The sequence below is a fragment of the Neofelis nebulosa genome, chromosome 5 (genome assembly GCF_028018385.1).
Source record: "Neofelis nebulosa isolate mNeoNeb1 chromosome 5, mNeoNeb1.pri, whole genome shotgun sequence".
NCBI classification, from domain to species: Eukaryota; Metazoa; Chordata; class Mammalia; order Carnivora; family Felidae; genus Neofelis; species Neofelis nebulosa.
Window position 1 is genome coordinate 81,488,714 of NC_080786.1, and position 24,313 is coordinate 81,513,026.

The 24,313-nt window shown below is 38.5% G+C and overlaps 1 protein-coding gene across 1 annotated transcript; it reads right to left on the bottom strand.

Annotated features, from left to right (window-relative positions):
• Window positions 1-1,124: 1,124 nt before the first annotated feature.
• Window positions 1,125-21,270, bottom strand: TMEM207 (transmembrane protein 207). The gene is made up of 5 exons (XM_058730837.1): window positions 21,062-21,270; window positions 19,125-19,162; window positions 12,436-12,480; window positions 11,488-11,630; window positions 1,125-2,138 (listed from the first exon to the last, which is right to left on the bottom strand). Exons 1-5 carry the CDS (start codon window positions 21,134-21,136, stop codon window positions 2,002-2,004), a joined length of 438 nt encoding a protein of 145 aa, XP_058586820.1. The 5' UTR covers window positions 21,137-21,270; the 3' UTR covers window positions 1,125-2,001.
• Between the last annotated feature and the right edge of the window lie 3,043 nt (window positions 21,271-24,313).

Consider the following 24,313-nt stretch of genomic DNA (forward strand, 5'->3'; position numbering starts at 1 on the left):
CCTGCTTCAGATTCTCTCTCTCTCCCTCTTCCCCCTCCCTGCTCTCTCTCTCTCTCTCAAAATAAATAAATAAAGTCAAGAAAAACCTTAAATTATGAAAAAAAGTAGAATAATCAGGGTGGGTTTCATGAAAAGGTGACATTGGGACAAAGACTTAGAGGAAGTAAAAGAGTGAAATAATATCGATATCTGGGGGAAGAGTATTGCAGGCAAAAGAAACAGTGAGTACCAGAGTCCCTAACAGAAAGATGCAGGGAGGTTAACACCTGATAGGTCTGATAATAGTGTTCCTGGGGCAAATGAGGAAGGATATGACTCATAGGAAAGGAGACTGAACAGGGTATTGATCCTACAGGGCCATGGGTCAAGGACTTCGGCATTCTCTCTCAGTGAGATGGAATGTCATTGGAGTTTAGTTAAGGGACATGATCCTCTTTACGTTTTGAAAAAATGACTCCAGCTACTGTGTTGGAAACAGAATACAGAAAGGCAGGCTAGAAGCAAAAGGACAAATTGAGATGCTATTACAACCATCCAGGCAAGAACTGGTAGTGACTGGCTCACAGCAGAGATGCAGTAGAAACTGTATAGAGTGTAGGCTTATTTTGAAGTTAAAGCCAAACCAGTCCATTTTCTTGTTTTGTTTGTTATTTTTTTAAATATTATTTTTTTTATCAATTTATTTATTTATTTTGAGAGAGAGAGAGAGAGACAGAGAGAGTGAGCATGAGTGCGATGGGGCAGAGAGAGGAGAGAGGATTCCAAGCAGGCTCTAACATGGGGCTCCAACTCATGAACCATGAGATCATGACATAAGCCGAGGTCAAGAGTCGGACGCTTAAATGACTGAGCCACCCAGGTGCCCAAGAGCCAAGCCATTTTCTGACAACACGGATATAGGAAATGACTCAAAGAGAAGACTCAAAAATGACTCCAAGTTCTTTGATCTGAGCAACTGGATATTTGCTGTTACCATCAATTGAGATGAAGGAGGTTTGGATAAACCCATTTGGGAAAAGATCAGGAGATAAATTTGGTCAAGTTAAATTTAAGAGGTACATTAGATGAATAAGTGGAGATACAGGTTGTTTTGTTCGACAAATTTGTCAGCCAATGACAGCCGGACATGTGCCACGGATTTCTTTTTCTGCCCCCCTTGCTCATGGCCACCGCAAAAATGCCAGTTGAAAATGTCCCATTGCTACTTCTGTACTCAGGGTTTTCAATGAGAACATTGATATCTATGCCAAAGGTTCTTATCATAGTACCCCAAGAAATGCCAAGTCTTCAGACACCAGAGAAAGGCTGAGGGCTCCAGAGTCCATATCTACTCATACAAAATGAAAGCTTTCTTTTTCTCCACACTGTGCTATTACATATGGTCCACAGCTTAGGTAGAGTTCTTCAGCTTCTATCTACACTTTCTCTCTCCTCAGGCTGAGACAGGCAACTGTTTGAACTGGGCTCTTAATCTTCCTATTCATTCATCCTTCACCCTTCAATTCTGAGTGTCCCTTGTTCCCTAGTGTCGCCTTTTACCTTAATTCAAATATTCTCTTTCTGGTCTGGGTCTGGCACCATGCTCGGGTCATTGTGAAATTATGATAATTCTTATTAATTCCATACTGGGGGGGGGTCAGATTAAAAGAGAGATAATAAGGCCAGGAAAGCTGTGATGTGTACCTGGAGTGAAATCCCAAACTTAATGAAGACCCACTCCATGCATTAATCACTGTCTATTTGAGTACTGATGGAGAAACATTGACTTGATTGTGTAGCACAAAATATAACACAGCAATGATACACTAAGAGTCCACTAATTTACTACTGAAATATCTTCCTGACCAAAATTCTTTCCCCACATTCATTCTTCTGCCTATTTGTCCTTTTTCAGGCTATATTAATTGATTTCTGGGAATTCCCACTAAATAAAAGAATTGTTCCTAAATTTGATTTTTAGAATTAAAAATATTTCTGATGTTTCCAGTTGATGATCCAGAGCTAAAATCGACTTGATTTCAGAGTTTCTTCATATGGAGGTGGGGGTCCTAATGTGCCATAACATGGAGCAGGATATAGTTCAGGGTTTTGAGTTTGAAGGTGAATTCCAACAGTTGAATTCACAGCCACTTCTGTCCCTGGAAAGAGAAAAACGGGGACTTGTAATCTTTCTAGTCAGCATAAAACAGAAGTACAGGAACTGCCTAATAAAATCTGGCATTTCTTGGATCACTAGAGCAACAGAAAATTATTTGTACCCTTGAGAAAAAATTTACAACTATCTTGCTCTCTACAGTGATAGGTTAGTCACTATAGCAAGAAAGTTTGCTCTCGTGAACAGATTATATCATCATTAACTAACCCATCAAGAAGCATTTACATTTTAGCAGCTGAAAGTAGGAGGGATGCCCTTTTTGGTAGATTAGAAGATAAGATTCCTGTAAATACTAATGGTATTTTAGCTAATGTTTCCTTCATGGGAAATGCAAATTTCAATACAAATATTTAAATATAATGTCTGAACTTCATTATTTTAGATTTATGCTCTGCAAACTACAACTAACATAATTAAACATTTCTCCATAATAAATAGTAAAAATGTTAACTTGTGCAAAGTTTGCACTTAAAGTACACACACACAATAAAGAAAAAACATTACAAAAGTTTTGAAAAATGCTTCAAAATCAAAATTTTGACTTTATTATTATTTTTAAATTTTTTATGTTTATTTTAGAGAGGACAGAGCATGAGTGGGGGGAGGAGCAGAGAGGAAGAGGGAGGGAGACATGGAATCCAAAGCAGGCTCCAGGTTCTAGCTGTGGACACAGAGCCTGACAAGAGGCGGTGGGGGGAAGGGGGACTCAAATTCATGAATCCTGAAATCATGACCTGAGCAGAAGTTGGACGCTTAATTGACTGAGCCACCCAGGCACCCCAAAATTTCAACTTTTAAATTATACACACTAGACGCCATTAAATATCAAAAACGAGCATTTTCTTCCTCAAACTGATCACCTGGAGAGACGAACTTATTTCAGTACCTCTTTTGGAAATCTCCTATTAGTATTCCCTTGAAAGACTGTTACTATTTTTGAGTTTCAACAGGAACCAACAACATTTCATAACGACGTCTCTCCCTCTCCTTTTACATATAAATATATATATGTATATTATATATATATATATATATAAATATATATATAAGTATATATATATACTTATATATATATATATGGGTCTTCGGCTGTCTTGAAATGATTTGATTCCTTCTTTTCAAAACAATAACAACTATAAATTTCAGTAACAGCTCTAAATTCACCATTAAAGAAAAAATAGGCCCTTGAAATAAATCTAGCTCTTTGACCATTTTTTGTATATGGAATTTAATTGGAACACAGCCATGTCATTCATTTACATATTGTCCCTTTTTGCATTACAATGGCATAGATGAGTAGTCCCCACAGAGACAACTGGCCTGCAAAACCAAATGTGTTTCCTATCTAGCCCTTAATAGAGAAAGTTGGCTGACCTCTTCTTGAAGGGTTAAAATGTGATACCACCAAGGAGATCCCAAAGAAAATGACACAATTATCAAAACAACTTAAGGAATAGTTACATGTTAGGCAATAGCTGTATCACTGGAATCCAAACGCAGATTGCTCAGAATCTTTACCTTGGGATGAATAATGTTTATTTGGAATCGTGAATGTTCATATATTTGTATTTGTATTCACTGGCTGGGAGAGCAGAGTAGAATAATTCAAACATTAATATAATCTATGAAGGGTAGAGAATGTTGAATGGAAACCTGGTTCGGCACTTTCTGGAGGAATTATTTATTTAATTGAATGATCTACTCCTAGGCTATTACATGACATTTCTGTATGTCAGTTTTCTCCTATGCAATAAAAGGATAATGTCAGTATCTATGTCTGTAAAAGCAAGGCTAAATGAATTTAGAGTGCTTAAAACAAAACCTGATACATAATAATTATCCATTAATAACTAATTATCATTAGTAGTAGTAGTAGATATATCAAGAACTCTACCATATGCCAGGAATATGCATGCATTTTCTTTTATTTACAATATTCTGTTCTAATTTATCTTATTTTAATGGTTAAATATTTAATCATTATCATTATCAACATTATAGCACAGAGATTATTAAACAGAATAATTTGTGGAGTTAGAGGCTTTTGCAGTTAGGAAACTTAGGATGATGTAAGCTAAGTCTGAGGCACTGGATAAAGCAGTTAACATTGGCAAAGCGTATTTGCCCCAGCACCTCCCTGCATTGTGGGTACTGGTACTAAGCATTGTCCATTTCCTAGGTAAACTGCTCCTGGTATATCTAGTAGCAAGTCAATGGTCATTTAGCTATCATTCTGCCTGGAGTGGTTGATCAGATTAACTTGACAATTTTTAGCTCAAATTTATCTCTACTGCTGCTAGTATCAATATTGTGCTTCTGGCAAATGGATATTAACAATTACTCTCTGTGGTAGGTAAGTTTTATGTTATCATCTTACTACAAATTTGGCCATTGCTCTTAAGCTTGTTATGAAAACCACAGGGCATTCATTTGATAAACATAACTAAGCCCATGTGCTCAGAAAGCTTTTGTGAAATCAAACATATATCAGTTTTTATTTTTTTTTCAAAGCAGGTTTACAGGCAATACCGGTACCCTCCACTTTCCGAATGTTCGCATTACCCCACTTCTGTTTTATGAAACACGTCCATTAGTAACTGCTTTTGCTAACCGAAAGAAATTCAAAGAGGGTTTTTGTTTTTACAAAAAAGGGTGAAAAGCGAATGATGTTCAGTATTTGTTTCGCAGTGAGCCACTGTAGAGGCAGTGTGCACCTGAGCAGGAGAGTGGCCCCACGCAGCTCCTTCCCTGGAGCTACATTCCACATCCCAACATCAAGCCACCATGGCTTTGAAGTGTGTCTGTGAGCATCTCTCTGTGCTTTATCTTGACTTACTTTGTGCATTCAGTAGCAAGGTGTGTTCTAAGGAATCAGAAAAGACAGGTTATTTTTGGGGTCTGGAGACACTCAAAAATTTTTCCATATAAATTAATGGTAATCGCTTCTGTAAGTCTTTTCGGCTTATGAAAGTCTTGCTTTCAGATAGCGGGGGATATCTGTATCGTATGAAGGGAGCAGGGAGCAGACATAATTTTTATATTCTGACAAATTAAGAAGCTGGAAGAACTCAGTTAAAATGCCTGCAAATATCCTGTCATTTTCTATGGAACTTCTGGCGAAGGTATGAGTTTGTTGTTGAATTTTGTAAAACCAATATACTCACTGCTGAGTTTTTATAGCCAGAGTTCAGATTTCCCACATCGTTAAGAGCAGTCCCATTGACTTGCCTTATTGAACCTGCCCCTTCCACCTCTTTCGTCTCTTTTCATTTCTGTATCTCATTCCTTCCTCTTCTATCAGAGTGGTGGACAGTGCCTGAATTTCAGTCACTGTTCTACTATCGGCTAACTGTGTCACTTGATTTCTAAGTGCCTTGCTTCCCTCATCTTTAGAGTGTTCAGAATGATAGTGGACCCCTCGTAAGGTTGTAGGGAAGAATAAACGAGACTAGAGATGGTAGTACAGAGCATGGCACATGGTAAATGCTCAATAAATTGTGAGCTGTTACTATTATCATGCCCTGAAAAGAAAGCATGTGAATGAAACACTCCCCCTTTCCTTGCCTAAAACAAGTCACAGAATATTTACATGGAGAACATAAAGTATACAGAAATAACACTTCAGAAACCATCCTAGGGGCACCCTGGTGGCTGTTAGTTATGTGTCCAGCTTCGACTCAGATCGTGATCTTATGGTTCATGAGTTTGAGCCCCATATCTGTGCTGTTGGTGCAGAGCCTCCTTTAGATCCTCTGTCTCCCTCTCTCTCTGCCCTTCCCCTATTCTCTCCCTCTGTCTTTCAAAATAAATAAACATTAAGAAAAAAAAAAAAGAAACCATCTGAAGATAAGATAGGATCCGGGAGAATTGGGGGAGGAAAGAGGGGCATGGAAGGGCTGGCTTCTTCTCTGTCCCTGTCCAGTTCTCCTTCCCCTCCCCAATTCAGAACCCTCCCATTTAATCATTGCTGAAAGGTTAGTACTTCTATTTACCCTGAAGTAAGAAAAGGGGAAGATTATCTCTGAAATTGCAGAAGAAATAGGGTCAGGAAGATTAGATCTCTGAAAGGCAGCATTATTGAGGAGATCAGCTCCCAAGAGGAGCTAAGCCAAGATGAGTGTCTTCAGGAAGGGTGTCAATGTGGGTGCTCACCTTGCTGGCTTCTCAGGAATGGCATGGGATCTGTTTTCTGCCCTGTTAGAGCTGATAGGACCCAGCTCTGAATCACACAGGATGGAAAAGCAGTCAATATAGATTTTATAGTAATTTATTATTTTAGTTAAATAATGGCAAGGATCTCTCTGCTATGCTGTCAATAATGGTGGGGATCTCTCCTCTATGCTCTCAAATTTTCTTTTCTAATGAACACTAGATTGCTTTTTCTCCCTCAAGCCCTTAGTCCTTCTCTCACCTACCAGACCCCAAACGTTTTTCTTTTCATTATCCTTAAATATCTTGCTTTCTCATAAATAAGAGTTTTATTCAGCTTCAAAACCTTATTTTCAGTGAAAACTTATTTTCATTATTTTCAGTAAATTAACAGAAAAATTTCTGTTTGTAAACAAATTTAAAACTTCTTTGCCATTTTTTAAATACAGATTTAATAAGCAAAACCATTAAACTGACAAACTCAAAACTTTTTCTTAAGTCACTTGTATTTTCTCTCTGTTCAGCCTGTCTTACAGTCCTTGATCTTGGGGTACAGATGGTTATGGAGAATTTTAATGATTTTCTTTTCCCACTTTACTAAAAATTTGCATACATTCCTTTAAAAAATCACTTTCTGTTGCCCAATGTGGGTTCTCTCAACTTATACATTTGAAGAAGGGAAAACCTGCAAATCTCTTGTTTTCTGTGGACTTTGCAGATAAGAAGGATCCTAAAAGCATCATTAAAATAGGTAAGGCAAGGTAAGGCCATAAGACAACATTGAAACAAGAAATCTTGTCTGCCCCTAACACAGGTGCTGAGTTAATTCTAGAACTGCTGGGGTCTGATGACTGAAAGAAGGGGTGAGAGGTCTCAGAGATCACTTTATGGAAAACCCCATTCAGGAAGGTATAGGACGTTGAACAGGTCCTTTCTAGGGAATAGCAGGGATGCTAAGGGAAAACGAAGGATCCAGGAGATGAGTCAGGGGTAGCAGGGGAGGGTGATAATGGGAGGACAAACTGTCTAGGAGACCCCTGGAGCTGAGTCCAGGAAAAGGAGGCGGGACTGACACAAGAGAACAAAACAAAACAAACAAACAAAAAACAAGCATGACTTTAGGGCTTGTATGAAATTAATAGGTATTAATTTCAGTACTCAAAATATCTCCAGCTTCAAACTGTAGATTCCTTTTCCTTTTGCTCTTATCTTTCCCCTTTCCCTTCACCCTCCTGACTTTCTTTTGGTCCCCCTCTTTCTTTCTTTCCCTAACAGTACCACCCTTCCTCCTTACCCTCCAAGGGGGTAGCAGAGAGATTTTTTTCTCCCCGTGCGCAAACAATTTCATTGTGATATGTTATGGACATGCAAACATAACATGTTTACACACTGTTTACGAGGATCTCAGGCCACACATTTGCCTTTCTCTCTTGGATATTTCTAATTGAGATAATTGACAACTTGGTGGGGTGCCTGGGTGGCTCAGTCAATGGAGTGTCCGACTTCAGCTCAGGTCATGATCTTGTGGTTTGTGGGTTTGAGCCGTGCATCAGGCTCTGTGCTGATAGCTCAGACCCTGGAGCCTGCTTCGGATTCTGTGTCTTCTTCTCTCTCTCTGCCCCTCCCCTGTGCTATTTCTCTCTCTCTCTCTCTCTCTCTCTCTCTCTCTCTCTCTCTCTCTCATAAATAAATAAATAAATAAACATTAAAAAAGGTCATTGACAACTTGAGCCATAATAATATTGCCTGGAATTGCTAGTGAGAGAAATCTCCCATTGTACACATTTTAACAGCACTCAAGTTCAGTCTACTCTACCTTTCCATATTCTGTCAAAATTCTCTTCTTGGCTCTTCAGTTGAGGGCAGCTTCTATGGGACCCTGAGAGTCACATCTTGGATCCACAGATCAGAAGAGCAGAGCTGTTTCAACTAATATATTCAACAAATAGTGGCAATAGAATGAGATAATTTTTGAAGAAATAAAATAAGGATCTAGGAAGAAACCCAAGTTTAATAGAGCAAATCCAGTTCTCTCCATTAAAATGTTTTAAATGACCCATTTCCTACATTTTGTATGCAGGAGGGAATTTTCTATCTTCCCCTTTGTGCTCAGAGGGTGGCAGGGAGTCCAGAAATCTTATTTCATATTCTCACATCACCATTATCTTTCAACTGGGTTCTCATTTTCCTCTGTCCTCTGACCTGAGACTGTGAGGAAAACGCAGGTGAAGCCCCATACCCAGCCGTGTGGGTGTATGAATCTGGCAGTGACTGGATCACCTTGAAGCTGTGAGCACATACTCTATGGGGTACTGTGGAGATTTGGGTCCTGACCTCCCCTGTAGCCGTAAAAAGATCCTGTAGTGGTTCTTCATTTCTCTTTTGGAGGAAACCTCTTTTTCCAGAAACAGTAGATCGAAAGAATCGTTTGTCAGGGGAAATGAAAGTGTAATGGGGATCCAGTGGGGAAATGAAATCCAGTCTGGGTCTGGGTCTGGGTTTCAGAATGCCTTAAAAAATTGACTCTCTGGGATGTGTAATACACAAATTGCTAGTCAGAAAGATATCACTAAAGATCACAGAGAATACCACTTCAAAAATTATTCTGTTGCAATTTTTTTTTCAGAGAGAGAGAGAGAGAGAGAGAAAGGGAAAGAGAGCACAAGCGGAGATGTGGCAGAGGGAGAGAGAACCCCATGCAGGTCAGGGATCATGACCTGAGCTGAAATCGAAAATCAGATGCTTAACCAACTGAGCCACTCAAGTGTCCCTGTTCTATTTTTTTTTTTTTTTTTTTTTTTTTTTTTTTTTAGAGAGGAAACACAGGAATGCAAGGAAGCACAACTCTGGGAGCCACATTCACATCCAAGACTGTGTGAATAGCTGTTCACTGTCCGTACAGCTACTCTGAGCATCCCTGAGATAGGATAGATGGGTAGGAGGTGGGATAACCTAACACCCAACTAGGCAAGGGGAAAATAAATAAATAAATAGAAATGGGAAACTGAGCCTCTGGTCCTAAGATGGAAAGCGACAAAAATGAGTTTTGTAATAACTTCAGCTGAGGGAGAGTTTATGTGTTTCTTGAGCAAAGTAAGATTCAGTGAGCTACCAGTGGGATTAAGGAGGACCCAAGAGAATGAGAAAGGGGATGTGGATTCTGGAGAGTAATCCCTACCGTTGAGGAATCACCCAGTGGAAATGTCTGGAGGTTTGAGATACCAGGCTGTACTTAACACAAGGGATGAGGTGACTAAGCCATGAGTGTCCTGCCCAGATTTCTGCTGGCTCCCTGCCCTCAATTATGGACAACTTGAAGTCTATTAGTTGACTTGCAGCAAAGGCCTATGTGGTATATTTATCCAGCACAGTGAGAAAAGTATATAACATCCTTTGGGAGAAATAATAGCCACTTTTCCAGGTTGGTTTTTAGCAGTTAGAAATAACATCCAAGAAGCCCCAATCTTGTGCCTAGCACTTGGTAGATGTGAAACAAACTGTGACTGTATTTTTTTAAAGAACCATTTCTTCCCAAGTATATTTTTTTCCTGTCCTTAATGACTTCAGGGTCATATAGTAATACAGAGAATGTGATTCTAATGCCCTGCATTTGATATGATTATATTCAGATTATTGCAGTAATTGATCACGCTTGACACCTTCGCTCCCAGTCATACCTGTCTGTTGAGGCAAGTTCAGGCAAATTCAAAAGCATATGTGTAAACCACCACACAGGAAATATAAAACATCAGATAAATGGGGATATAACTGTGGCAAATAAACTGCGTTAAAAATGAAAACAGTATAACTGGGTAGCTTACTTATTAAGAGGAGACATTTTTAAAGATTCAAGACAGTCTAGAAAAGAGTCTTCTTCTGAGTAAGTAAAGGCTAAGAAGACCAGAGAAGATTTTCCTCTTTAGAAACTCGAGTCAGGTTGGAAGAATCATAATTGCATTTATTTGTTAAATATCTCAAATTAAATAAAGAAAAATAGACCAATGTGGCCATGTTGACCACTTTGACTAATAAAATTTATTAGAATGTCAGTGACCCGATTTCCTCCTATGCTTAATAGAATGTGTTCAATTTTAAGAGAAAGATTATTTTTTCATTGGAGACTTTAATTATCCTTCCCCAAGTAACCATTTCTCAAATTGACATGTGTTTCTTCCATTAAATATAACTTTTTAAAAAGTCAATAATAAATATAATCCTTAAATCTTAGAGTACCAAGTTTTGATATTAAAACATTTAAGCTAATTTTTTACCCCACTTTTTATTTAGCTGTTAGTTTTCTCAGGGCATGCCCTGTTCCATCTATTAAAAATCTTATGCTGGTCCAAGTTCCTGGAGGGTGGCTGTTAATCTCCACCACACCCTCCCAAGGCAACTATGGATGGTGTACAAAATAGCATCTTAAAGGGAAAGTTTCACAACAGATGGTCTGGTTGAGAACAATGCTTAACACAAATAAATAAACTATCATCTGTGACCTCCCAGATCAGTTAAGTGATAGTTCTATTACTTACAGCTAAGGCTGCTGCTACAAATAACTCTGAAAACTTGGATTCCCTCCATTCCTTACTCTTACGTAAACTAGAAAATAGCAGAAAGGGCATGGTTTTGGGGGTGGGGGTTGGAAGCAGGCAGGATCAGGGTGCTACTTGTGTGTCTGGAGAGAAAGGACATGGATATTGACATCCGCCTGCCCGATTCCAAGTATTTCAGGCTGTCCATTGGTAGCAGACAATCTGGAAAATGTGGTTCAATGTCATTGCAGATAAGTGAGGCATAGAGAACTTAGTAAATGAGACTATGAACACAAGGCAGGCTAGACTTATATCAAAGGCTCAGAGAGACTATCCTGTACCTTAAACCCTACCACTCGGAATGACAAGCCCTGTATCTCTCTTCGCTTTTGTGTATTGACTGAGAAAATGTTTAGGTCTATCCTTGTACTAAACTACGAGTCATTTCCCTAAGTCACATTTGGCGGGGGGGGTCCTCGTTTCTTCTGAAGTTATCTCATGTAGACTTTCTCCCCACTGAATTCCTTTGAGTCTCTAATAAACTATGTTTTGTTCTCAGTTCACCAATCTGCTTTCCAGAGGTTAGTTTTTCAATTCACTACAAACCATTAGATTTCTAACAGGAAGTCTAGAAGTGTGCAGACAGCTCACCATAAACGGGGTCCAAGTCTCCAACAGCAAAAACAGCCATAGTGCATCTTGGGGAATCAATTCGAGGTCTCCGCAGCCAGCAATGGAGGCAGGAGAACACTACTCCACAGAGAAGAGCCACCAGGAAAATCAGCAACAAGAACCTGATGCCAGAAGAGCAGAGGAGTATGTAAGACTGCTGCTACTTCCTGGAGAAGGGGCAAGAGCCTCAGGAGCTAGGATGCAAGGTTCTGTGAGGCCGGATTCCTTGAGCAATCCCCTGCCACACCTCATCCATCCTCACTGAACCAGGAATATTCCCTGCCGCAGAGTGGTGGATCTTGCCAGGGGGTAATGATCATTTCCTCTGGAAATTGGAGGGGTGTTCTAAGGAACCGGGACTTTGTTCCTTCCTTCATTCATTCATTATTCCTTTCTTTCAGCCAGCCAGCCATACATTCAACTAGTATTTAAGCAACTGAACAAGTTCTAAATGTTGGGGTTGGGGATTTAAAGGTGGACAAGACAGGAGCTAACCTTCTAATTGAGAGAACTGATAAACTTGCTTAGAAAATACGGAAGTCATATATGAGGAGATTGATAACAACTGTCTTATAATTTCTGAAGGACTAGCTTATAAAAGGCAGCACTTTTATTTTGAGGGTTTTCAAGACTTTTGGAATCAGTAGAGGAGTCATGTGGTGGAGATTTCAAGAGAAAGAACAATTATTTTACTGTTACGTGTCTCTAATTTGGGAACAAGATATTATTCCTAAAAATAGCTAAGTTCCCTGCCACAGGAAGTACATTAGTAAACAGGGGACAATAAACTGAAAATGATGTTTCCACATGTATTACATGACCCCTAACATTTCCTTAACTGTATGATTTCATGTGCCATCTCAATTATTTAGGACACAAAGTGTATACATAACACCAAAAATGTATCACAAATTGGGATGTCCTTACCAGATATACCAGCCATTTGTGTATTGATCTTTATAGTTTATGCACCTGGTGGTAGAAGGACAATAGTTAGTGCTGGACCTCTAGATGGTCAAAGCCTATTCTTTCAGACCATGTTATCCGTTCTGACCCTACCAGTTTCCCTGGAACAATACTCACTGCACATCACACCCCGCCCCAGCACATGTGAGTATCACTCACTCACATACTCACGGCACATCACACCCCACCCCAGCACAATTAAGCAAATGTATACAGTGTGCCCGCTTCATTCAGGACACTAAGAATACAGGTAAATGTGAAACTATCCGAAACATACATAGATAATTGCACTTTAATAGGTTTGATTCTCGAGTTACATGTATGGTTGCATATTGAGAAAGTAGTGACTAACTTCCCAGGGCTAACATGTCATAGGTATTAGGTATTAGGCAGATAATCTTCCCACCATTCTGTTTATCCAGAGACCTAGAGTTTTTTAAAATGCAGTCACCTGGAAGGTTTAAAATCTGTTAACCTTTAATATTTTGGTAAAAAGAAGCAGGCTGGAAACCAGCTTGGAGGAAGAAATTGGGAAAAAGGGAAAATGAATGAATGTGGGTACATGTGCCGTTTATCAAGGAATGAGAAGCTGATTTCTTCAGTCAGGATGGACAAATCATTTGTGTGTCTAGGCAGGATTAAATCATTCTGGGACAAGTTTATTTACTTATTTTTAGTTTTCAAAGAGAGAGAGAGAGTAGAGAGAGTGCAAGAGGGGAAGAGGGGGAGAGAGAGAGAGAGGGAGAGAGAGAGAGAGAGAGAGAGAGAGAGAGAGAGAGAAAATCTTAAGTAGGCTCTACTCTCAGCATAAAACCTGACGTGGGGTTCATCACAGGGCTCGGTCCCACGACCTTGGGATCATGACCTGAGCTGAAATCAAGAGTCAGATGCTCAACCCATTGAGCCACCCAGGGGCCCTTCTTGGATAAGTTTTAAAAGATCACACGAAAACAAAATTCAAAAAACAAAAACAAAAAAACAAAAACAAAAGAAAACAAAAACAAACGAACATACACATTAAAAAAAAAAACAACAACAACAAAAAAGAAAACAAAATCTGCAGTGTGATTTCTAGGGGGTTTCACTCCCCAGGTGTAGATACCTCTGTGATATTCCACTATGCCAGGCATGGTGCGCTGAATGTAGGTTTGCTGACAGCATTTTCTCATACTTCAGTACATGGACCGTTATCAAAGTATTCTGGGATTAAACAGTGGAAACCTGTTCATCACAGCTCGATAAGCTTGTGAGTTGGAGCTATACTTAATCATGGCTACTTCAGTCTTTGTTAAAATAACACCCAGTACTTTTCAGCTTGAAAGCACTCATAACTGTCAGCTAATTTATTGCTCCCAATGTCTCCAAGGAGGCAGTGTGTCATGTTTATCATCACACTAGTCAGAAGTGACTTTTTAACAGTTGTGAAGTGTCAACATAAAAATTTTACCCTAAATATTTAATAGGAAACTTAATCACCCAGAGAACAGGTTTGTTTTTTTTTTTCTTTCATTTTTTGTGTTTTAGATTGTGTGTGTGTGTGTGTGTGTGTGTGTGTTCACCTAAAGTCACAGGTTCAAAAGGCTGGGAAAAAATGGCAGCTGAAGTATAACTTTAATAAAGCATCCTAAGACAAGCAATCATCAACAAAGCATTTAAAAATATTAATGCCACATCCTTATAAAAGAATGTTATCCAGTCATCAAAAAGAATGTAGATTCATATTTATAATTAAAAGCTTTGTGGGGTGCCTGGGTGGCGCAGTCGGTTAAGCGTCCGACTTCAGCCAGGTCACGATCTCGCGGTCCGTGAGTTCGAGCCCCGCGTCAGGCTCTGGGCTGATGGCTCGGAGCCTGGAGCCTGTTTCCGATTCTGTGTCTCCCTCTCTCTCTGCCCCTCCCCCGTTCATGCTCTGTCTCTCTCTGTCCCAAAAATAAATAAAAAATGTTAAAAAAAATAATAATAAATAAATAAATAAAAGCTTTGTGAAGTAAAATGATATAGAGGGCTCAATTCTACTTTGTATATTTTCTTTTATGCAATTACAATGATTTCACTAAATAGTTATTATATAGTAGTACACTCATATACACCAAATTACTAATCATGCTTCCTTCTCTGGCAGATGGTATCATGAGGCTCTTTATCTTTTCCATATTTCCATACTGTTTGAATATACGATGTATTATATTTATAGCCATACAATTTTAAATATTATCTTAAAAATATATAAATCTTAAATATGTAGTACCCTGCCTTAGATGGATGTGGGGGAATTCTCTTGTGTCCTAGCCCAATAAAAGAGAAGAAGGTTCCTATCTGGAATCTTAAAATCTTAGGGCATGATCAGAAGTGTAGATTTCTTCATCTTCCTCCATTATAAATCTGTGCTTACCCTCTGTACTTGTAAAAATAGACCATATCCTTATCAGAATGTCAATTTTAAAGATTAACTACCTCAATTTGTTTCTCAGATCTAATTTTTGAGCCACTCAATATTTGTTTCCCGTGATAGCAATTATCCAAATTGACTTATTTCACTTTCTCTTTCTGATCCTGTGCACCCACAGGTGCAGTTTCTGATATGCCCTAAATACAATGGCCAAGAAGCAATTAGCTGGACAAATGCTAAGTGATTATATAATTTCAGAATTGCAGGCACCTTTGGGATCATTTCTTTCACTCTCAGAATTTTACATACTTTACAACAAAAACCCAGAGTAGGAAAGTCAGTGGGGAAGTCACTAGCTGGCCAAAGAATGGATTTATTTATTTATTTATTTATTTTTAATTTTTAAAAAATATTTATTTTTGACAGAGAGACATAGAGCACGAACACGGTAAGAGCAAAGAGAGAGGGAGACACAGAATCTGAAGCAGGCTCCAGGCTCTGAGCTGTCAGCACAGAGCCTAACATGGGGCTCAAACCCATGAACTGTGACATCATGACCTGAAGGGAAGTCAGACCCTTAACAAACTGAGCCACCTAGGTGCCCCAAGGCTGAAGAATTCAAACCAGATTACAGGTCTTCTGACTCTGTGTGCTTCCCTCCTACCTCCCCCCCCCCCCCATTATTTCCATGTTTTTCTCAAGGTCAATTTTTAAACATTTTTCTTTTTTTTTTTCATTTTGTTTTTCATTTTAAGTAGGTTCCAAGCCCAACGTGGGGCTTAAACTCATGTCCCTGGGATCAAGGGTCTTATACTCTATTGACTGAGCCAGCCAGGTGCCCCTTAAACAGATTTTTCTTAATTCTTAAAAAAAAAACAGTATCTAAACTGTAATAATGTTCTAATTGCTCGAATTTTAGATGCAAGATAGTCATTGTAGGAAAAGTTGCAATTTTAAAAAATGAAGTTACTATTTGGAGATTTATATATGATTGGTCAAATTGGGAAGATGCCAAAAATGAAAAAATGATCAGGAGAAATGAGAACCAACTCTGATGCTTAAGAAAGACGTTCCCAATAATCAGAGTTCTCTGGAAGTGGTTGCTGATGGACATCATTTCTGACCCTACTGGAAGGCTATTGTCCTTCTCTGCTTGGGTGTTGTGGAGATGATTCTTCCTCTACAGAGATGATTAGACTTATTGATCTTTATTATTCTTCTCAGTGCTGAGATTCTGTGGACCTAAGATTAACTACCATTTCATTAATTTGATAAATTCAGGAAGAAAACTGCAGAGTCACTCTGTTGGCTCCTTTGCTAGAATCGCCCAGAACTTCCTGTGCCAGGCATTCTTCTAAACCAGTTATATAACTTCAGGGGAATTAACTCGCTTTCCAATTTACAACGTTATTAGGTAAGGTCACAATATTGTAATCCTCATTTTACAATTCAGAAAATTCAGTCGGGGAGACATTAACTGGCTTGCCCAAGATAACAAAGCTACAAGTGGGAGAGTCAGGCTTCACATCCAGACTGTCTGGCAGTGGAGTCGGTGTCTCCTACCACCGTGCAGCAACCCCCCCCAACCGCCCCGGGAACAGTAAAAGCCGGCTCTGGCCTCACATTACTATGTGGAGTCCTGCCTGAATGCATTCAGTATCCTGTGCTCCAAAATGTTTCAAAAATATTAAAAATCCCCCCCCAAAAAAGAAAAAAATAGAAATGAGAAAATGAGAGTGTGGAGGGTCTCACACAGAGAGACTAAGCCAAGAGTGAGATCATTTTTTAAACTGAATGTAGTATGTAAAATTAGAACCCAACTCGAGATCTGGCTTAACCTTTCTAGCAGTGAAGAGGATGAGAGGGAGAACTGGCTATATGGTATCCTCTAAAATTAACAAAATCATGCAGCATTACTCACCAGATGCACAACTATTCCTGGAGTAGACACCAGGGGAGAATTCAAACTAGGGGGCTTTATGAAGAGGGTACTGTGGGCAATAGGAGCAGTGTTTTTCATATGCCCTTAGAGTAAAAGCAGTAACAAATTTCATGGATCCTTTCTTTTTTAAACCATTTCTTAACATAGGCAAAAGTGAGATTTAGCTACAATAGTCTGGGAGAGAGATAGGTGCCATATCATATCACCCAGAGACGGGTGACTTGACTTAATTAATCCAGGGGAGGTTGTGTAGTATCTAGAAGAATAAGCGAATCATATATCCCTCAGGTATTTCTGCCAGTGTATCATTTCATTTAATATTAGACATACAATATAGTTTTGCAGTGCAAAATTATAGCACATATACAGTAGTATAATAGTACATACAGTATACGTATGTGTATGATACATGTGTATAGTTGTAATATAAAATTCTGGACTCAGGAGTCAGTCCTGGGTCCAAATCCAAGCTCTGCATTTTACTTGCTTACTCTTGAGAAAAACACTTCACTTCCTCAAACCAGGTTAGATGGCGACATATTAATCAATTAATGCAATCTGTTAATGCAATTCATTTACAGAATCCTATATATGTATGATCATATTTATCTTTTATAAGTTACCTTTTTTCTGGACATACACACACATCACTGTACTTGCTTATTTCTGGGAGGGTAAAGGATTAGGCATGTAATGGGGAGGATCTATCAAGTTTTTTTCATATACTAACTTACTTAACAGTATTTAAATTTTATACAAAGACAGCCTAGCAATGCGTTGTTCATACTAAAGAAATGCTGTTATAAAAATAAATTGAGGAGGTTAGATCAGAGAAAATACGTTTGAAAACGGATTTAAATAGAACTAATCATCTCTCAAACACCTTCCTGTGGTGACAAAAGATTTGGGAAAGCATCTTCAATGTATACAGTTACTTAATCCCACCTGCGATACCAGGTACTTTCTTGCCTTCTCTTTTTATCTTCTGCTAACTTGCATTTTATTTGAAGTAGTTTCTTATTTCCATTCAAAAGAAATGGTATTAAATAGTGACAAATACAACAGACATTTACATGCAAAGTGAGGTAGCCAAAAAATTGTACTTAAGTACTAATTGAAACCCTACGTTAATTCGCTGCTGTCTCCCTTTGAGTCTCCATTTCTTTATGTGAAAAGGAGACCAGTGGCCTCAGCGACTCTAAAGGCAGCTTATCAAGTTCCTCAACAGTATAGTTTCCTATCATGTTGATTGGAGAATTACGTTCAACATTTACGAGCCTTTCCAATTATGAATTTCTTTTTCTCTTATTCTGGGTCAAAGGCAGAAGAGATTGGGCAAGATGAGGCAGCCAGGAGGTCCAGAGTTAAGTAAATAAATCAATCATCAAAACCTCCATTATGCCACAAACACCAGAAGACAGGAAAAAACAAGTCTAAAATCAGTGCAAAGAAAGAACAAAGGAGAGCAATGGAAAAGCTGGAAGAACAGCACAGACTTAACATGCAGCTTATCAATAATGAGATGAACCACCAAAACCAAGTGAATGGTTCCAGGGCCGAGGAAGGCATTCACATAACATGGCCTCTTAATTTGGAGGCAATGCCCAGGCCTTGAGACTGTGGCCTTGAGGGTAACTGGCAACGATAATTGAAAACAGTTAGTTGGCAGTGAGGGCTACACCCAGGAGAAGACAGTGCTTGGCAGACATGCTTTTCTGACACTTGCACGAAGTCACAGTGCATTACAGTTGTCATTAATCAGCAGCAGCGTTATTAATGGCACCTTCTCCTCATTTCACGAATAGAATTCTGGGAACCATTAAGTCTATAGCACAAAGAGTGAGAAAATTGAGGCAATTATTCACGTAGTATACACCAAAAGCACTTTGAAATATACATATAATACAGGTTAGAATTTTTGTGAGTTTGCTTCTATTTGAAAATGAATATGCAGAAAACTGCAGCCCACTATCACTGTGACTTAGGAGTGTGGATGCAACCATAGATGACGTTGTGATTCTTTCATGAACCTAAAGAACCCTCAATACCTCAGTGGTGGAGAATGGAGTAAGCAAAAATACCTAGAAATCAATGAGGCCCCATATATTTAACAAAGCCAATCATAATGAAAGTGCATCTTTTTTCTGCGTTTAGAAAAATTGAGCCATTTGCATTTAAAAAAAATTTACTCTTACTTTGCTTGCATGATTATAATCATGTGAAACTCATTTGGGGCTTCTCAAATGACTTGAGCCTTATTTATTCTTTGAATTTTGAAAATGCTAAATAAAAACATGGAGCCTCTTGCTGTTTACTTACATTTCCTTTTCTTCACATGGTGGGTCCGAGAGCACCAACTGAAACACATGTTTAGAACAATGAAACCCGAACTTCTCATTAGTCTAATCCTTTAATACAAACGGCGCTTAGAGACAATGTGGGTTTATATCATTTCGTTTGTTTTTTTAATTAAAAGCTCTGTTGCAGAGTCTATTATTGGTGCACAGAATTTTAATTGAAAAATAAAAATCTCTGGATAGATCCTCTAGCTCAGCAGTGACAGGGGATATACATTGTGAGCCAGATTCCTATCCTACACACCCGTACAGATGGATGTGAAAATGCCTTTTGTTCGTTCTGCAGGCAGATTTGGCTTGCTCTAAAGACCTTTTTTGCACCTTGCATTTTTTCTTTGTTTTCACATTTTAGCCAGAGGAAGGAAGTTCATTATTTGCGAGTAGTATTTTCACACAAAGAAATCAAGTTCCCTACCTGAAAACAGAAGTCCATTCCATTAGCATTAATGGGTGTTAAATATATGCATGAAGAAGTGACTTTAACTAGCTCTAAGGGGAAGGTCGATTTAAAATTACATGACATTCCAGTTGAGATTTACTTTTCTCTCTTTATCAAAGAAGAGAGAAAAAGTAATAACCTTGATTGCTTTGTTTTAAACAACCCAAACCATAGGAATTTCAATATAATTATCTTAGTTCTCTGTGTTGAACCTTGCAGGTTACAATAACTCACATCGCAGAGGAAAGAAAGTACTCCTTCCTAGAGGTTTTGTTTGTAGGTTTGTAGGTTTGTTTTTCCCTTGAACTGAGACTCTTTCAAGAAAATCTTTACAAGTCATTTATATGTAGTCCTAAAACTTGGGTTAAGGAGATCAGTGTAGTATTTATTTTTCTGGACTATACCACACAAATAACAGAACAGATACGAAGTTGCAAAATTTAAAATGATAGGCTTGGGAATTTTTGTGAGACACGTCTTTTTTCCCTTTAATCCCGAATGCATCCTCTTCAGCACCTTATATTTACACCACCACGTTTATATGGGCAAAGAGATTTGTGGAGTCGCAGATGGAGCCATGAATTGGCCATCAGAGAGCATGGTAATGAACAATTTATAAGCACAGAAAATGAGTTGCACTCTCTTTTGCTAGAAATGCTGCAAATAGATTTGCATACTAACTGAGAGGAAAATGAACATTCAAATTTTGTTCATAAGGAAAGTTTATTTATGAGTAGATGAAATCATTTGGGATTCAGCTTAACAGATAAACAAATAAAGCCCGCATTTCAATTTCAAGTCACTTCCTAGACTTCTTGGGTGCTGCACCCTACCTAGCAAGGAGTCCACAGTCTTATATTATTACCACCTCGCTGCCAATGCATTAGCTGTCAGGGTTCAGGCTTTTCGTGAAATGGTGAGCAAAGTCTTAATGTATTTCAGACCTAAATCTTTCAGATACATTGCGTTCAAGTAACAGATACAGAGATGCGGGTATTAGTCTGAATGAGATGCTAGAGCAGAGGAGCCAAAATAAACTCTAAGATGGTTCTGTCTACGTTGCTCAGCACTGAAAAAATGGCCAACCCTTAAGTACAGTTGCAGGCAACAGTAAACATGTCTTAAAATGAATGCTGCCGCAGCAGTTTGATATATCAATAACATTTTTCATTTAAAAAAATTCACAGCCTAGTAAAGTTAAGCAAAGACTAAATTGCATCATATTACTTCAACAGCAACAGAACTGATACAGATACAGAAGAAAAAAGACTACTGTCATGGACCATTTTGTTTTCTGTGTCTCTGACCAGTAAATATAATAAGTCATAAGATGCTGGTAACACTTTCTTAAACGGAATCTTCTAAATGTAAGAGTAGTTAAGGTACCCAAAGAACAAACTATCACAATCAGATTCTTAGAGTACCTCCAAAAATCTTTTCCCAAAAAGAGAGATGGTTACCTGGAATAGTGGCAAACATGAGGTTCCCATTTTTGAGATGACTAATGTAAAACGAAAAGGTCTGGATCTCACCATACTTGAAGAACAAGCTGCTCGAAACTGGTGTCTGGCCGTCTGTGTTGATCTCCCTCTTTTCCTAGAACTTGTTAGCCTCTAAGTTATGCTTCCTACCAGAGCACTCATTAATGGTGCTCCTTGTGACTGGTAACATGCACGCTGGGGCAGGCATGTTGGGTGCGTGCGCACAGGTACACAGAGTTCAAGGAATTTCAATGTAAGGTCAGAACCCTGGTAGTTTGTCAAGTCCTTAGAAGCCAGGGTTGTACATGCTGACCTGCAAAACCAGCTGGCTGCTTAAATTACTCAGGTCATTCAAGAGCATGTTTTATTCCAGGGCATTTCTGGGTTTTATACAGAATCTAGTACCTGGAATGTTTATTTAGTTTTCTTCCCTTTGTTGATCCTTTTTGCTCCTCTTTTTCTACATATCATTTTCAGTCCCAGGTCTAACCCAATCTGGGGCATAAAGCCTTCCTTTTCTCATCATGACCACACCCTACTTTTAAACAGTGTATATTTCAAAGTTTATTTTAATGAAATGACACAATCACAAAAAAATAAAATAAAACTTTGCAAAAATATCTAAGGAAGTACTGAAAAAGAATAAAGAGGCACAAAGTTACTTTATGTTAAGATTTATTAGAAAAATACAGAAATTTACAAAAATTGGTACTGATGTTTGTAAACAATAAGATAAATTTAACAGGAGCACATGGGTGGTTCAGTCCATTAAATGTCTGACTCTTGAGTTTGGCTAAAGTCATGATCTCATGGTTCGTGAGATCGAGCCCCACATCTGGCTCTGTGCTGACAGCATAGAACCTGCTCAAGATTCTCTCCCTCTCTGCCCCTCCTCTGCTCTCTCTCTCTTTTTCAATAAATAAATAAATAAACATTAAAAAACAGAATATATTTCAGAAACTATTAAAATAAACAACCATGTCAGCTGCTATTTCAAACCAGTGAGGAATAGGCATTATTCAGGAAATGATAAAGAACTGAGTGGTTAGTGGAAAGAATATAGCCAATTATTTTTAAGATGCTTAACCACATTCATAATTAGATAAATATAGCTTACAATTATAATCAGAATGGTACGTTGAAAAAATTGATACTAGAATAAAAAGAGGTAGCTGTGGGAGACAAGTCCTCTCTTACATGGTTGGGAAAACTGTACAGCCTCTTTGGGAGAGGCAATACCTATTTACCTAAAACCTGAATACATCTGTTGGTCAAGAATTCTGCCAAGAATAAATCCTAGAGATACTGCTACACGTGGCATAAATAATTACATGCAATAGTGTTCACCAAATCATTGTTGGTCACAAAATATTAGAAATAGCAAATATCCATCAAAATGTGGCTATTTAAATACGAAAGGATTATATCCACTCAACAAAGTACTAAGCAGATATTTAAAAAGGTATGATAGATGGGACACCCAGGTGGCTCTGTCGGTTGGGCGTCTGACTTTGGCTCAGGTCATGATCTTGTGGTCCATGAGTTAGAGCCCTGCGTCGGGCTCTCTGCTGACAGCTTAGAGCCTGGAGCCTGATCTGGATTCTGTGTCTGCCTCTCTCTCTCTCCCCCTCCCCCAATCATGTTCCATCTCTCTCTCTCTCTTTCTCTCTCTCTCTCAAAAATAAATAAAAACATTAAAAAAAATTTTTTAAAGGTATGATATGGACATCAGGACAGCATGCAACCCTTGGTCTCAGGGTTGTGAGTTGACAACCCATGCTGAGTGTAGAGCTTACTTTAAATATAAAATAAATAAATAAATAAGTAAATAAATAAATAATAGAAAGGTAGGGCAGATTGCAGATGCTGACATGGAAAAGGCCTCTAAGAGTTATAATTAAGCAAAAGGAACAAATTGTGAAACACCGTGTACATCCTGCTAGTTTTTATGCAATAATTAGGGAAACATAGTTATAGTGTTTTCTCTCTATATAAAACGTACACTCATAGACTCCTATACGCATTGAATGAATATCTCTGCTTAAAACTTAACAGCGAGTTTCTCTGTATAAGGGAAATGAGGGTGAGGAAACAAGAGTAGGAGGGAAATTTAATTTTCACATTTAAAGCTTTTTGTACATTTGATTTTATTTTTTAATTGTCATCTAATCATTTTATACATACATACATTTCTAAGGATCAATTTTGAAGCCAATCATAGGATTCAGAACAAGCATGTTGTAGTTCAACAGGATAGTTCATGACATCCAATTCAAATGGTAATACATGAATTCATTTATGATCACATACCTCGATTGCACAAGAAACAAACCAGCAGTGTTAGTTATCTAACCTGCTGTTATGAACGGGCCATTAAGGTATATACGTTAGTTGAGCTGCATCTGGACAGGCTAAGCAGGCTGCGTGGTGGCCTCAGTCTGTTTAGTATGCAGCCACAGACACGACCATGAATTTCAAAGCAGAGGAAGGGCTTGGTGCCAGTACCAACGGGAGATAAGTAAACCAAACCTACAGTATTATTTGTCCCTAGGACACCCTCCATTTTGACTGTCTCTGAAGCCTGTAATTAAACAGAAGGAAAAATAGGCTCTTCACTGGTGAACTTATTTATTAGGCGGTCAGAAGCCTGACTTCCGTCAGCGGAGTCAATGGTCTTAAATCCTGGGAAAGGAAAGGGAAGCCAGAAAACTAGAAAAGAGATGGAGTGGAAACAAAAGGCAGCACGTTTGGTTTAGCTTTGGAAACTGGAACTATGACCAGCCAGATACATAGATTAAATAATTCTTGTGAAAAAAACAAAAAACAAAAAACCACAATTTTGCAGCAGGTGGCTGTCTGGGAGTATGGCAGCAGATAGGAGGTGGAATATATACTAACAATAATACTGCAAACATGACGACTATATCTGGTGCTAAAATAAAAATTCATATTCATCGCCACCTCTCTATTTCCAGATTGCTATTTATCTGTTGGCTTCTGTGACTTTTTTATACCACTTCCAAAGGTCAGCATGGTAGATTCTGCATAAGACAGAAGTTTCCCTTGGATATTCCCTTCCCAGCATTATGACAGTTTGAAGGTCTTGGAAAAAGAAGACTGCTCATGAATGTCCTTTTACCTCTATAAATTTTAAGCTTTTTATTTTGAGATAATCGTAGATTCACATTCAGTTTTAAGAAGAAACACAGAGGTCTCATATATCCTTTTTTC

Bases quoted from the DNA above. Each gene is read 5' to 3' on its own strand.
- TMEM207 (XM_058730837.1), bottom strand. From the start codon at position 21,136: ATGGTGAGATCCAGACCTTTTCGTTTTACATTAGTCATCTCAAAAATG. The intron at 19,163-21,061 runs GTAACCATCTCT...CATGTGTTTCAG, and splicing joins CATGTTTGCCACTATTCCAG to TTGGTGCTCTCGGACCCACC. The intron at 11,631-12,435 runs GTAAGGACATCC...TTCTGGCATCAG, and splicing joins ACAAATGGCTGGTATATCTG to GTTCTTGTTGCTGATTTTCC.